General features: G+C 38.9%; 1 protein-coding gene across 1 annotated transcript in view; it reads left to right on the forward strand.

Annotated features, from left to right (window-relative positions):
* QPCT (glutaminyl-peptide cyclotransferase) overlaps window positions 1-13,958 on the forward strand; it is a 32,450-nt gene extending 18,492 nt beyond the window's left edge. Inside the window, exons 4-7 of the mRNA XM_012788450.3 lie at window positions 2,969-3,145; window positions 5,509-5,608; window positions 8,337-8,453; window positions 11,472-13,958. Of these exons, the coding sequence (XP_012643904.1) occupies window positions 2,969-3,145; window positions 5,509-5,608; window positions 8,337-8,453; window positions 11,472-11,620 (543 nt within the window). The 3' untranslated portion in view covers window positions 11,621-13,958. The remainder of the gene's footprint in view (window positions 1-2,968; window positions 3,146-5,508; window positions 5,609-8,336; window positions 8,454-11,471) is intronic.
* The last annotated feature ends 243 nt before the right edge of the window (window positions 13,959-14,201 follow it).

Below are 14,201 nucleotides of genomic sequence, written 5' to 3' on the forward strand. Positions count from 1 at the left end.
GAGAACCCCAGGTTTTTTGTCTGAGTAACTGCAGGGTAGTGTTGTCATCAATTTAGCTTAAGGGGGCTCTTGTTAGTACAGGTTGTTTCAGGAGGAATATCAGGAGTTGAGTTTTGACACTTTATGTTTGAGATGTCTATAAACATCTGTGCAGAGATGTTCATTTGGCAATCAAATATACCGGGTCTGGAAATCAGGAGTGAGGTCAGGGCTGGAAATAATTTTTTTTTGAATTTTTGTTGAGATATATATATCTGTGGATGTATGTACATGTATGCATCATTTATATAGTGTATGTATATATATGCACATAACTTAAAGCCTCAAGAATAGATATCAAAGGAGTGACTGTGGATAGAGAAGAGACCCAGGGAGCAAGTCCTGGGGCTCTCCAGCACTAAGAGGAAAGGGTGATGAAGGGAACCATCAGTGCTGACTGGGGTAGAGGGAATACTGTGTCCTGGAAGCCAAATGAAGAAACTGTATCCAGGAGGGAGTGATCCACTATGTCAAATGCTGCCCACAAGTCAAGAAAGATGAAGACTGAGAGTTGACCATTGGGAGTAGCAATGTAGAGGTCACTGGTGCCCTTAACAAGAGCAGTTGCAGTAGAAGGTGAAGATAAAGCCCGACTGGGGCAGGGTTAAGAAGGAGAATTGGAGACAATGTGAGTAAGCAATTCCCTCAAGGAGTTTTGCTGTAGATGGGACAAAATAAATAAATAAATAAGATGGACTTAAGTTATGTTTTTGTCATGACAGACAAAATGACCTTTTGTTTGACCAAGGCAGAGAGAGGTGAGGGAGTTGAGGGTGTATGCAAGGGAGTGATTAGAATGGTTGACTGGAATTTAAGCTAAACATGGAGTGAAGTGAGGACATTATGAGGGTGGAGGACTGTGAAAAGGTGAATAGGGCGGTAGCTGGTGGATATAGTAGGGTCAAACATTTTAAGGTGAGAGAAGCGAGGGCATGTTTGTAGGCTCATGGGAATAAATTCAGCAGAGAGAAAAATTGATGATGTAGGAGGGAAATGGTATTGGCCAGAATGGTGTCCTTGAGCAAATAAGAGGGAATAGGATTTTGTGCACAAGTGGAGAGACTGGCATCTAATATGACCATGGCAAGAAGAAATAAAGGGCAGACATTGGGAGTGAGGATGGGTGAGGTGCTAGAGAGAGGAGGAATATGAAATACCAGAAGATGCAAGAGTGAATGAACTAAGAAAATACTTGCCAGCAAACATGAAAGGCCAATTCAAGGTTTGTGGTCATGTGGTCATTTTAAGCAAGACCAGAAAAATATATAAATATTTTTCTCTAGTTAGATTTAGCTGCATGAGTGGAGGCACAAAGTAGGCAGAAAGATGGACTTAAGTTATGTTTTTGTCATGACAGACAAAATGACCTTTTGTTTGACCAAGGCAGAGAGAGGCAAGGGAGTTGAGGGTGTATGCAAGGGAGTGATTAGAATGATTGACTGGAATTTCGGCTAAACATGGAGTGAAGTGAGGACATTATGAGGGTGAAGGACTGTGAAAAGGTGAAAGATGCAATAGATTAGGGTTTCTGGTGGGACTGGAGGATTATGGGGCTTAGAGTCCCAGGACTAATGTGAAAGGTAAGATTTGTTGTTAGTGGAAAATCAATCGGAATCGTACTCACCCTTCTTAGCTCTGCTCAAATACTCTCTCTTTCATAACACCTTTCTTGACACCTCAAGAATTCCACTTCTCATTCCATCCAATTTCCAGAGGACTTTTATGTGACATTTGTGGCCCTTGGCATATTTTGCCATGCTCATGTATTTGTTATTATCGCTCCCTAACCCAACTGAAGTGTATGTAGGCTCTTTCAAGGAAAAGGCTATAATTATTATTCTGTGTGTCTCTGAAGCTCCTAGGGCAGATTTAAGACTGAATTGAAGGCTTAAATAAGGTGAGAAGCAAGAAAGAGGCACAGTTGTTTCAGGGTGGATTCCCTAGGAAGTGCACTCAGATGTGGAGTTTAGCATTCAGGTCATTTATTAGGGAGTGGCCTTGGATCAACACTGGTGGCAGGGAGGGGAAGAAATGGGATTGGGCAGAGGGAGAAGTTGGGCTATAATATAGGGCCAACAACAGGCTCAGCCAACCCCTGGGGAACTCTGGAGGTACAGTGGCCCTTTAGAGAGTCCCCAGGACCTATGTAGTCAGCCATGGATATGGGGTGCTCCCAGGGGAAGCAGCCAAGGCAGTTCCTAAAGTGCCTAACTGCTTTGCCAGCAGCTAGGACAACACACCCTCCTGCAAAGGAGCTGGGTGACATGTCACCTCGTTCATCCCATCACAGCAATTTTGTAGTTTCAAAGTTCTCCCATGAGTAAGAAGAAATTGTAAGACTCCTATTTTCTTTTGTTTTTCTTTTTTTTTTTTTTTGAGACAGAGTGTCACTCTGTTGCCCAGGCTAGAGTGAGTGCCGTGGCATCAGCCTAGCTCACAGCAACCTCAATCTCCTGGGCTCAAGCAATCCTACTGCCTTAGCCTCCCAAGTAGCTGGGACTACAGGAATGTGCCACCATGCCCGGATAATTTTTTCTATATATTTTTAGTAGGCCAATTAATTTCTTTCTATTTAGTAGAGACAGGGTCTCACTCTTGCTCAGGCTGATTTCGAACTCCTGACCTTGAGCGATCCTCCCACCTCGGCCTCCCAGAGTGCTAGGATTACAGGTGTGAGCCACCGCGCCCGGCTTAAGACTCCTATTTTCAGAGGAAGTGGGAGAAGGTGATATATATGGGTAAAGATAGTGGGAGGTGTGATGATTTTTGGCGAGGAAGTGGTGTGAAATAAACTTTGGCACAGTTTCACTTGCTTGGGTATCTTCCTTTCTAAATGGCACATCTATCTTTTGGCCCAGTTAATAGGAAAACATGTTATTTTTTGATCATCACAGCATTTGTGCTATCTTTTTATTGTTCTTTTTACCAGAATGTTTCAGACACCAAGCCAGATCTTTCACTCCAGCTGATTTTCTTTGATGGGGAAGAGGCTTTTCTTCACTGGTCTCCTCAAGATTCTCTTTATGGGTCTCGACACTTAGCTGCAAAGATGGCATCGACCGCACACCCGCCGGGAGCAAGAGACACCAACCAACTGCATGGCATGGTTCGTCTGTGTGATTTCCAGAGCCTGCTGTAGCTGCAGGCTCTGCCTCCAGGGAAGAGGTTGCTAGAGCCAACAAAGACCTAAAAATGCCATGACATCCTTGGAGCAGAGTGTTTATAATAGAGCATTCCTTGGCAGGCATTGAGTTTTTGAGGAATCCCAGAGCTAAAAAAGAATGATTCTGGGTTAGAAGCCATGTTTGACTGAGCTTAATTAAACTGATGTAAAAAATCAGATTAAGGAAGCATCAGAAGCATTTGGGTCCAGTGGGAGCACATTCCTCCAGTACTGGATAGAGGTAGGGAGAGCAAACCCCTTCTCGGAGGCTAGTTTTTAAAGCCTGAGGAGCATGAGGTCCTGGGAAGTGCAATAAGAGGGGGTGGGAGTGAAGAATTTCCTTGGTGGCTTCACAGCATTGTAGTAACCCCAGAGTGTGTATGACATTTTGATGTGTTGGTTTTGATGTGGCATTTTTGACACGGGGTGGGGAATTTTGATGCTTCCTTAAAACCCTATTAGTACTAAGTAATGGGTATAACACACAGCCTTATTTTCTTCCCCATTCCTGGACTCACACTCCATACCTACCCCTGAGTCCTCTTTCAGCTCTGATTTTCTTCCCGTATTTGATCTTTACTCAGTTCCTGGGTCCTCATTAACCCCAGCTTGGAACCTCATGCTACCCTTGAAACTTCATTCTTCCCCATTCCTGGACCCACATTCCGTATCCACCCCTGAGTCTTCTTCCTACTCTGACTCTCTTCCCATGTTTGATCTTTTCTCAAACCTGAGTCTTCATTAACCCCAGCTTGGAACCTCATGCTACTCTTGAGACTTCATTCTTTCCAGTGCCTCCATCCATCCCTGACCCCCCATCTGTGAACTGACTGCTTATTCCCAACCCCTCCACTCTTTCCTGCTCTTTGCCTATCAATGACCTTCACCCTGTAAATCCATGCAGCCTTGTTCAGTGTCTTTTATGATTCTAACACACCTGCTGGCACTCTGTCCCTCATGTATGCCCAAGTGGCTAAAAAGGTTCAGAGAACCTGGCTGCTGAACAAAGTTATTTATTTATCAGTCCAAATATATGAATCCATAGTGATGGTTTAAGACCATTTTCTCCCCCAGAAACAAACTCTTAGCAGCCTATCCAACCTCATGCATATGTTCCTATTTCAAACAAGCCTAATTTTCTTAAAATGAATATATTTATCATTCATAAATTTATACATACTATATCTTTAGAATCATGGACTCTGAAATGTTTATCTACTATGTGTCAGGATCTATGCTAGATATTTACCCCCACATTATTTCACTTATATAAATCAGGGAGTCTTAATCTGGGGGGTAGTCTTCAGGAAGTCCTCGCGCCTGCTGTTTTATAGCTCAAACAAGTTAAACAACACTGGTTTAATTATATAGAGGGTTATAACCTGAAGAAACCTTTTAGAGAAGCTGGTTTGAGCTCCTCATTTGATGTATAAGAAAATGGAGATCCATAGATACAATACCATATAACTCCTATACAAGGAATTTTATAGATGCTGCTTGATCAATAACTAGTTACTATCTGAGTTCTCTCTTTCGGGAGTTGTATCATTACAGATTAAGGAAAAAATGGCTAATTGGAATAGAATAGAAGATCAGATAGGTGTGGACTCCCATCTGAAAATAAAATAAATGTATTCTTTTTTTTTTTTTTTTGAGACAGAGTCTTGCTCTGTTGCCCAGGCTAGATTGCTGTGTTGTTAGCTTAGGTCACAGTAACCTCAAACTCCCGGGCTCAAGCAATCCTTCTGCCTCAGCCTCCTGAATAGCTGGGACTACAGGCATGTGCCACCATGTCCAGCTAATTTTTTCTATATATTTCTAATTGTCCAGCTAATTTCTTTCTATTTATAGTAGAGATGGGGTCTTGCTCTTGCTCAGGCTGGTTTTGAACTCCTGACCTTGAGCAATCCACCCACCTCTGCCTCCCAGAGTGCTAGGATTACAGGCGTGAGCCACCATGCCTGGCCAAAATGTTTTCTTTTTAAATATATGAAATATTTATCCAGATATCCTTTTTATAATTTATTCTTAATGATATTCTTTTGGAGTTACATACACAAAGAGTCAACACTTTGCCATTTGTCCACATTGTGTAAGTGAGATTTTAAAAGTTCTCTGAAATGATTAGCATATAATATTATTAAATCTTTTGTTCATTTATGCAACTCCCCATATTATTATCAATTTCTGATATGCAGTTAGTTTTTACTAACTGCATTGTTTTTACTAACTGATTGTTTTTCCCTGTTGATGAATAGGAAACATTCTTTGGTGACAGTGATTAAACAATATTTTTTTTCCCTTAGGATTTATTGGTTTTACTGGATTTAATTGGAGCTCCAAACCCAACATTTCCCAATTTTTTTCCAAACTCTGCCAGATGGTTTCATAGACTTCAAGCAATTGGTAAGTACCAGTGTTATTAAAGAGTAAAATATGGTTTCTTCCTGTTGACAAATATTACGTTTCAAAATTTAAAATTTATAATTAAAGTGTTTGAGTTAAATATGTAATATACTTTACTGGCTTTTTTTCTTGATTTATTGATTTATTATTCCTATTCATCTTCCTTTAGTAGGCACAGTTTATTTTCCTGCATGAAACTATATTTTGAAATGGAAACATACAATACTACATTTAAGTTTCCATATCCTTAGAAATGGTTTCAGAATATTTTCCTAGAGTTCTGTTTGAAGCACATGGAAGGCATTTCTAGGGAAAACTTTACTCAGCAAAGCATGTTGGCTAATGATGAATGTTATGTTCTTATAATGATATCCAAAAATACCCTTTAATTTTTCTTTCTTTTCAATCCCTGTCTTTGTCATCTTCTATTTTCTACCTTATCCAGACATTATTGTCCTTTAAATTTAGTATAATCTCTGCCAATTTTCCAAAGAAGTAAGAGGTCAGAATGAAGAGAAAGCCAAATCCTTCTAGAGCTGTTTAAAAGAAGATTTAGAGTCAAATGAATGGGAGTAGACTAGGCCAGACTGTTACCGAAAGCTCAGCTCTTGTCCTCGAGGCCACATCAGAAGAACGAAAATAAGTGATTTGAGGAGAAGGAAAGAGAAGTTTATTACTTTGCTTGCAAAGGGGGAAAACAGTGGACTTGTATCTCAAAATCTAAATTCCTGTGCATAAGCAGAAATACAGAGCTGTTAAAGGGAGGCCGTTCAGCTACAGGCAATTGCTGTTCAACTACAGTCCATGATTCTGATCTGTCCCATCTCCTCACCTCCACCCAGACCTCTGCCTGGAGGGTTCCAGTTGAGCCATCTCCTGTAGCACAAAGAACAAAGGACATTCCTCTGGCCCTCCCAACCAGAGACCTGAGGCTGGGGTGCAGGTTTTAGTTCTCAAAAAGGAGTGGGGGATAGTTTAAAGAGACAGAAAATATTTTTTCTGTTTTTTTTCCAGGCCATTCCCTCTGTTACATATTCCTCACTATCAATATTCCCCTTTGGTATCTATGGGAGGAGGGGTGGCTACTCTGTTACAAGACGAGGTCAGGCCAGACCAGGCCAAGAAACAGATATCTATGGATCAAAGGAGAAGTTTGGGACTTGGGGGAAGAAAAGGAGAATAACTTCTTCCCTTCATACTTCCATCCCACCCCAAACAAAACGAAACAAAGCAACACAACAAAACAAACACTTGAGACATAAGGGAAAGATGAAAATGAGATTGACCTTTTATAGAATCCAGGCCAGGGTGCTGCTTTCTAGGCAAGAACTTCATGCTAGAAATTCCTCATTAGCCACACAAACTTCTTGGAGCAAGATAGAATTATATTCCTTCTAAGCAGTGAGAAAAGCATGCTTTTACCATGAGTTAAGAATTTGCCAATATCCAGATCTAGAATCTTTATGAGAGAAATTTCTACCTGAACTTCAGATACTCACCTTTGGTAAATTTCAATTCCTAGTTTGAAAGCATTGCTATTATGGTATTATTAATATAAATTTCTTGGGCCTTTTCCTTGCAGCCTGTTTTCCTTACTTTGATGGTAGCCTCAAGAAATTAGGTTTGGCCTTCATTCAAAGATCTTGTGCACTTTTATTTCCTATACTAGAATGAACTTATATCAATATAAGTTGATATTGCAATTTTATTTGTAAGTTTTATTGCAATTTTAATACAATTTTAACCCATTGTGCTGCCCTGCCTACTGGTATTTACATTTCAAACCGTATCTATAATTGTGTAAGAAAAAGTCGTATGCTATGGTAAAGGAATTGTAGTTATCAATAAATAGGCGAGAATGTTGTTTTTGGTGGTGGTTAGGGCTTTCTTACTCTTCTTATAATCATATTATTAATACACATGCTTGCTTACTAGTTGATCCAGTTTCACCCTTTAAATTTAGCAATTAAAAAATAAACAGCTATCCTAGTTTCACTTGGTTGTATTATAATTTTCATGTGATCATTTGTCATCTTGTAGTTATGCAGGCCAGTGAGTCTCAAACCTTAGTGTGCCTCAGAATCACCGGGAAGGCTTGTTACAACACTGATTTCTGGGCTCTGCCTCCAGAATGTCCTTAAGTCTGAAGTGGAACCAAATAATTTGCATTTCGAACAAGCTCCCAGGTGATGATGATGTCGGTCAGGGATCACACTTTGAGAACCACTGATGTAGGTCACAATAGGTATCCCTTTCCTATGGAGTGGCTGCTCGATATACTATTATGTTTGAGTATTACCTTTATCTATATCTTAGTGTATCTATTATGTTTGAGTATTTCCCTTTTAAACCCATGTCTTATCTTAAGGGATACTTCGTGCAGCATCTTGGCCTTAGAGGCAGCTACACCTGTGTTTTTCCCCCATTTTCCTCTGCTTTTCTCATTCTCCAGCTCTCCATTGTTCTGTTGAGTTTCTACTTCTAAGGAGGTTCTCACCTGTAGGGCTAGAGCCATGTGTGACTCTTCTCTCCTCTTACTCCCAAACGTACACACCCAAGTTCAACCCAAATGCTTATTGTCATGGGTGTGGTCATGCCTACTGTTGCATAATCTTTTAAGAATTATGGCCAAGTGTGCTAAGATTTTGAGCTCCTTAAAGAAGGATACATTCTGAGTTTTGATCAGATAAAAATAGATGTTTATCTATTGTCTAATTGTCATCTACAGAACATGAACTTCAGGAATTGGGTCTGCTCAAGGATCACTCTTCAGAGAGGCAGTACTTCCAGAATTATGGTTCTGGAGGTGTGATTCAGGATGACCATATTCCATTTTTGAGAAGAGGTATTGTGTGTGTGTGTGTGTGTGTGTGTGTGTGTATGTGTACTTTTTTAAACTATCATATTTATTGTATTTTATGTGCATTTTGAAATTCCAAGACTACATGTCACTCTTTGTTTTTTGGACACAGTGTTGTTCTGTTGCACTGGGTAGAGTGCAGTGGTGTCATCATAGCTCAATGCAACCTCAAACTCCTGGGCTCAAACGATCCTCCTGCTTCAGCCTCCTGAGTAGCTGGGACTACAGGCATGTGTCATGATGCCTGGATATTTTTTAAAATTTTAGTAGAGACAGCATCTCACTCTTGCTTGGGCTGGTCTCCAACTCCTGAGCTAAGCAATCCTCCTACCTTGGCCTCCCAGAGTGCTAAGATTACAGGCATGAACCAACGTGCCCTGCCTACCTATCCACTCTTCAAAGAGTAGGTCAATATTTTCAGGCTTGGCTCATTTCCAAACCTTATTTAGCTTTCTGGTGCCATCAGATATACCTCACTTCGGCAGTAAAACTCTCCAGGTCTCTAATTGCTGCATAAATTTGAGAAGGAAATTAAACATGAATAGTAATTGGTGCACTTTGAATCATTAAGACCATCCTTCTTTGAAGATTGTGCCAAATTTAGATATTAATGACCTGAACCAATCTAAAACGATTCTAAATGATTTAAAGGACAATAAAATTAATTTGAATGAGTACCTTTCTTTAAAACAGAAGTGTACATGTTGTGCTACAAATAAGTTTTCACTAATATGTATCTTCTGATCATATGCCATGCTTAAACCAAACTGAATGGGAGGGAAGAAGTCCAGACACCCCCTCGCCTGATCTTTATTGACACCAGGTGCAACATCTTAAGATGCGACATTTTCAGATGCAACCTTTTATGCTTTAACGTGTCCTTACCAGGCCACTCCACTCTAGGGTTATCAGATGAAATGGCAGAGCTCATCATTGTTCATCGATATGGAGGAATGATTGGCCTGAAAGTGAGTGCTCCTTCTCCAGTTTTGCCCTTCTCGGTAGACAGTCTACATTAATCCAGTTGCACAGGCCAGACTTCTTGGAGTCATCTTTAATTCTGCCCCTTCTCTGGTCCCACATCCACATCTTACACACATTCAGTTTTAGATTTTCAAGGTGACATCTAAGAATAATATCAAGATGCAGCACTGGACCTCAATGATAATTCCTATTCCCTGTTTTACAACAATCTAGAAGTTTGAAGAACTGTTAAATGTAATAAATTGATTAATTATAAATCATCCATCATATGAAGGCATCCATCATGGCTTCTATTTCCTCATAAAAGTCATTCCAAATCCTTGAAGGCACCCTTATTTTTTTCCTACACCTAGAATATGTGTGAAAGCTCACACCCCACTGACATCCTGCCTCCCCTTTCATAGAGTTAGATTGTATTCTTACACTTTATGCCACTCCGGCATGTTCTGGTCAATAAGGAAGCAATATCCTTGATAGGCACCTAAATCAACCTAAGGACTCTTCCAGTAGCCTCCCAATTGGTCTCCATCTTTTGTTCTATCTTCTCTATTCTCTGTGTAGGAGCTAAAGCCATCTTTTTAAAAATGTAAATCAAATGCCGCTTTCCTGTTTTAAAGCTTTAGTGACTTTAAGTCCATCACATAGAAGACCCAAAGTCTTTACCATAACCTTCAAGGATCTCCATTTTGTGACTCTGCTCTCCCTCTTCAATATCACCTCTTACCTCTCTCCTGCTGTTCTGATCCACCCGCACTGGCCTTCTTGCTGTTCTTTAAGCAGGCCAAGCTCACTCCTACCTCATGACCTTTGCACTTGCTAATGCTGATGCCTGGAATGCTCAGCCCTGATCTCCACATGGCCTCCTTTCCCTTTGCTAAATGTTAGCTTCTCCAGCTGGGTGTGGTGGCTCATGCCTGTAATTTGGGAGGCTGAGGCGGGAGGATCACTTGAGGTCAGTAGTTCAAGACCAGCTTGAGCAACATATTGAGAACCCATCTCTATAAAAAATAAAAAAAATTAGCCAGGCATAGTGGTGCTTGCCTGTAGTCCCAGCTACTCAGGAGGCTGAGATGGGAGGATTGCTTGAGCCCAGGAATTTGAGGTTGCTGTGAGTTATGATCATGACATGCCCTCATGTCTGGGCAACAAAGTGAGACCTTGTGTCACCCCCCCCAAAGATAAATAAATAAAAAGGATAAAAAAATAAATGTTAGTTTCTCAAGGAGGCCCTTTCCTAACTTTAAATAGTCTCTCTCTTGGTCCTGTTGCCTGCCTCTTGTTCTCTATTCCCTTACCTTGTTTTATTATTCTCAATAAGCCTTATGATCTTTTTTTTTATTTTTTATTTTTTTTTGAGACAGAGTCTCGCTTTGTTGCCTAGGCTAGAGTGAGTGCCATGGCATCAGCCTAGCTCACAGCAACCTCAAACTCCTGGGCTCAAGCAATCCTGCTGCCTCAGCCTCCCGAGCAGCTGGGACTACAGGCATGCGCCACCATGCTCGGCGAATTTTTTCTATATATATATTAGTTGGCCAATTAATTTCTTTCTATTTATAGTAGAGACGGGGTCTCGCTCTTGCTCAGGCTGGTTTCGAACTCCTGACCTCGAGCAATCCGCCCGCCTCGGCCTCCCAGAGTGCTAGGATTATAGGCGTGAGCCACTGCGCCCGGCAAGCCTTATGATCTTTAATAATTATGTTTTATATTTGTTTACTTAATCCTCTCTCTACTGGATTGTAAGCTCTACATGGGCATGGCTTTGCCTTTTCTCTAATGAAACCTCAACTCCTAGAACAGGAACTGGCATATAGTAGGTGCTTTATAATTATTTACTGAGTTAATATTTGTTAATTGAATGAATGATTTTGGAGTACAAGTGTAAACTATAAGGAAGTGCATAGAAGGTGATGAATTATCAGCTGTCTTTAGATGGTGCAGTTCCCTCTGCTTGAAGAATGACACTTTCAACTTCACTCACTGGAAATATGCACATAGTTATAAGTCACTTCTTTTTCTTAGGTGTTCCAGTTCTGCACCTGATACCATCTCCTTTCCCTGAGGTCTGGCACACCATGGATGACAATGAAGAAAATTTGGATGAATCAACCATTGATAATCTAAACAAAATCATACAAGTCTTTGTGTTGGAATATCTTCATTTGCAATAGTCTGATTTAGTTTATGGTAATTGCTTCTAGCATCAAATTCAAAAGTCGAGGCATCATTTAAAATAATCTGATTCTAGACAAATGGTGTGTGTAAACTTATACCCTATAGATTCATTCTGTGGGTGAATATGAGATCAAGGAATCCTAGAATTATTTTGTGTCCTAAGTTGCTCATTAATTTTCATCTAAAGATAAAAAGGGAACATGTAAGGAAAACAGAAAATAAATATCTTTTAAAAACTTCTTTAGATAAAAACCATGAAGTAAAATCAGATTCATTTATTCAATATCATAGTCTTCTAAACAGTACTTAACTGGTTGTTGCAATATGTAGCCTTAGTTTTATGATTTTCCATACATGAGAATCTATCATGTATAATTCAAAACAGAGATGTAGTTTGAAGGCTCTCAAATTTCTTTGAGAAATCTTTGTAGGATTAATTTCATGGAAATTAAAATCAGAGTTAAATGCCATGTGAATTTCTTTTTTATATACATAAAGAAGAATTATATAATTTAATGCATAGTCCAGTCTTTATAGAGCTTCAAAAATTTAACATTTTTACTGTAAAAATAATATTGTCTATAACAAAAACATTGGGAAATGGAGAAAAGAAGAAAACTGTAATTGCATTATATTAACAGAATCAACATTAGCTCTTTAATTTTTCCTTACTTTTTTTTAACGAAGATTTTTCTTGTATAGGTATAATCAAACTGTATTACAATTTCTTGGCTTTTTTTTTTCCTGTTAAACTATGTAATTACATGTATTTGCTATTTTGGTCTTGGGTTGAGACGAAGGCACAAAAAGACTGAGTGTGAACTCTAGAGTCAGTATTAAGGTAGCACAGTAGTAGCACAACAGTTAGGATAATTTTTGTGTAGGTAAATTATGTCATATTCAAGTTTGGTTGATTACTTGTAGCATATTTGTTTTCTGGAAACACATAGGCATCCATAGTTTGTCTCTGGCAATAGGAAACAGTTATTTAGAAATACAAACTTGATCCATTGAACAATTAGGAAATTGATCCTGTCATGTGGATGAAGTTAGTTGGGGCCACTGTTCTCTACGTGTTCTCTGTTCGGAGCAGACAGTTAGTAAATACTCACAGAGCTAATGTGCTAGGGCAGGGTAGAGAGTGAGACAGACAAGTTGAGTGGGGAAGCAGTGGCAGCTTTAAGTTCAGTGACAATGAAAGTCATCAGGAAAGTAATTTACTTGTTAAAATATACTTTTTCAGGCAAGAAAAGGATAAATATAATTTTATCTAGAAGACTATGTATAATTGTATAAAAAATATAGCCACAATTACATATATTCCATGTTATACATATAACATTATAATTTCATGTTGGTAAATTTGTAGAATAAGATTTTTCTAGGATTTCTTTATATCTTAAAAATCTGCTTCTAAAGTTATACAATGGGATATTGTGCTTTTATGAGTTTATAATATTAAGAGCTAACACTTACTGAGTGCCAACTATGTACCAGAGTCATAAATGCCTTATATGTTTTACCAACTTAATCTTCACAAAATTTCTATAAGGTAGGAGGCCTTATTTTATTAATAACCTAATGTTAGGATGCTCAGAGTAGTTAAGTGTATTCTCCAAGATCACATAGTAAGTGGCAACAGTGGGATTTGAACCCAAGCAGTCTGGCTCTAAAGCTTATGCTTGGAACCACTATAGAGAATTGCTTCTGCACATGAAAAAAACTTTGCAGAATATTCTTAGTGCCAAGTGCAAAGCAACAATTTTATCTGGAAAGTTTTATAGGTCATTCTCTTAATCTGGGGATGCGTTCTTAAATCATTGCTATCATAATTCACCTAATGCAAGCTTCAGAGGCAATGTAGAATGGTTTCTCTGCCATAGTAAAGGCTCTTTTTGCATTAGCATGGGTATAACAGAAATCAACACGAGTGGTTCTAGGCTAAATACTCTAAGCCAAAAAGCAGGATTAAAGGGAGCTGAGTTTTCTGGATTAACTTTTGGATAAGAGAAAACATTTGAAAGGAGTTTAGGGAAAACACATTTTTTTTTAACAACAGAAAATAAATCGTTTAACTGATGATATTAACACAGAATGAAAAGAAGTTTTAATAAGGAGTCTAAACATTAGCTGACAGTACCACATACATAATTCTGAGCCTAAATGATAAGCTCTTTTTGAGGCAGAATGACATTAATAGGAGATCTATTATAATCTGTTGAGTTGACATTAGTTGAATTACTTTTAGAGGAGGTTGGTGGATATGTTGAAATGGGATAAAAGGAAAAATAAAAACATAAGCAGCTTAATTCAATAAAGGTTTTCTTTATAGAATTCTTTATTGAATTCTATTCTTCTATTCACTATGAGTTTGCACTAATATGGAAAAGGCAATCATGATGTCATAAAGGGAGACATTTTAAGGTATTAACTTTGATATTAATCTCTGAAATATGTTCTCCATAATTCATGCTGGTCAGAAATATTAGTTTTTAAAAATTATAGCTGCAAAAGCAGTGCTCCATAACATTATGTTGCATTTGGAATTTTTCAATGCGCATTCTGGAGCATTTTACT

Source organism: Microcebus murinus, chromosome 3, assembly GCF_040939455.1.
Source record: "Microcebus murinus isolate Inina chromosome 3, M.murinus_Inina_mat1.0, whole genome shotgun sequence".
Classification (NCBI taxonomy): domain Eukaryota; kingdom Metazoa; phylum Chordata; class Mammalia; order Primates; family Cheirogaleidae; genus Microcebus; species Microcebus murinus.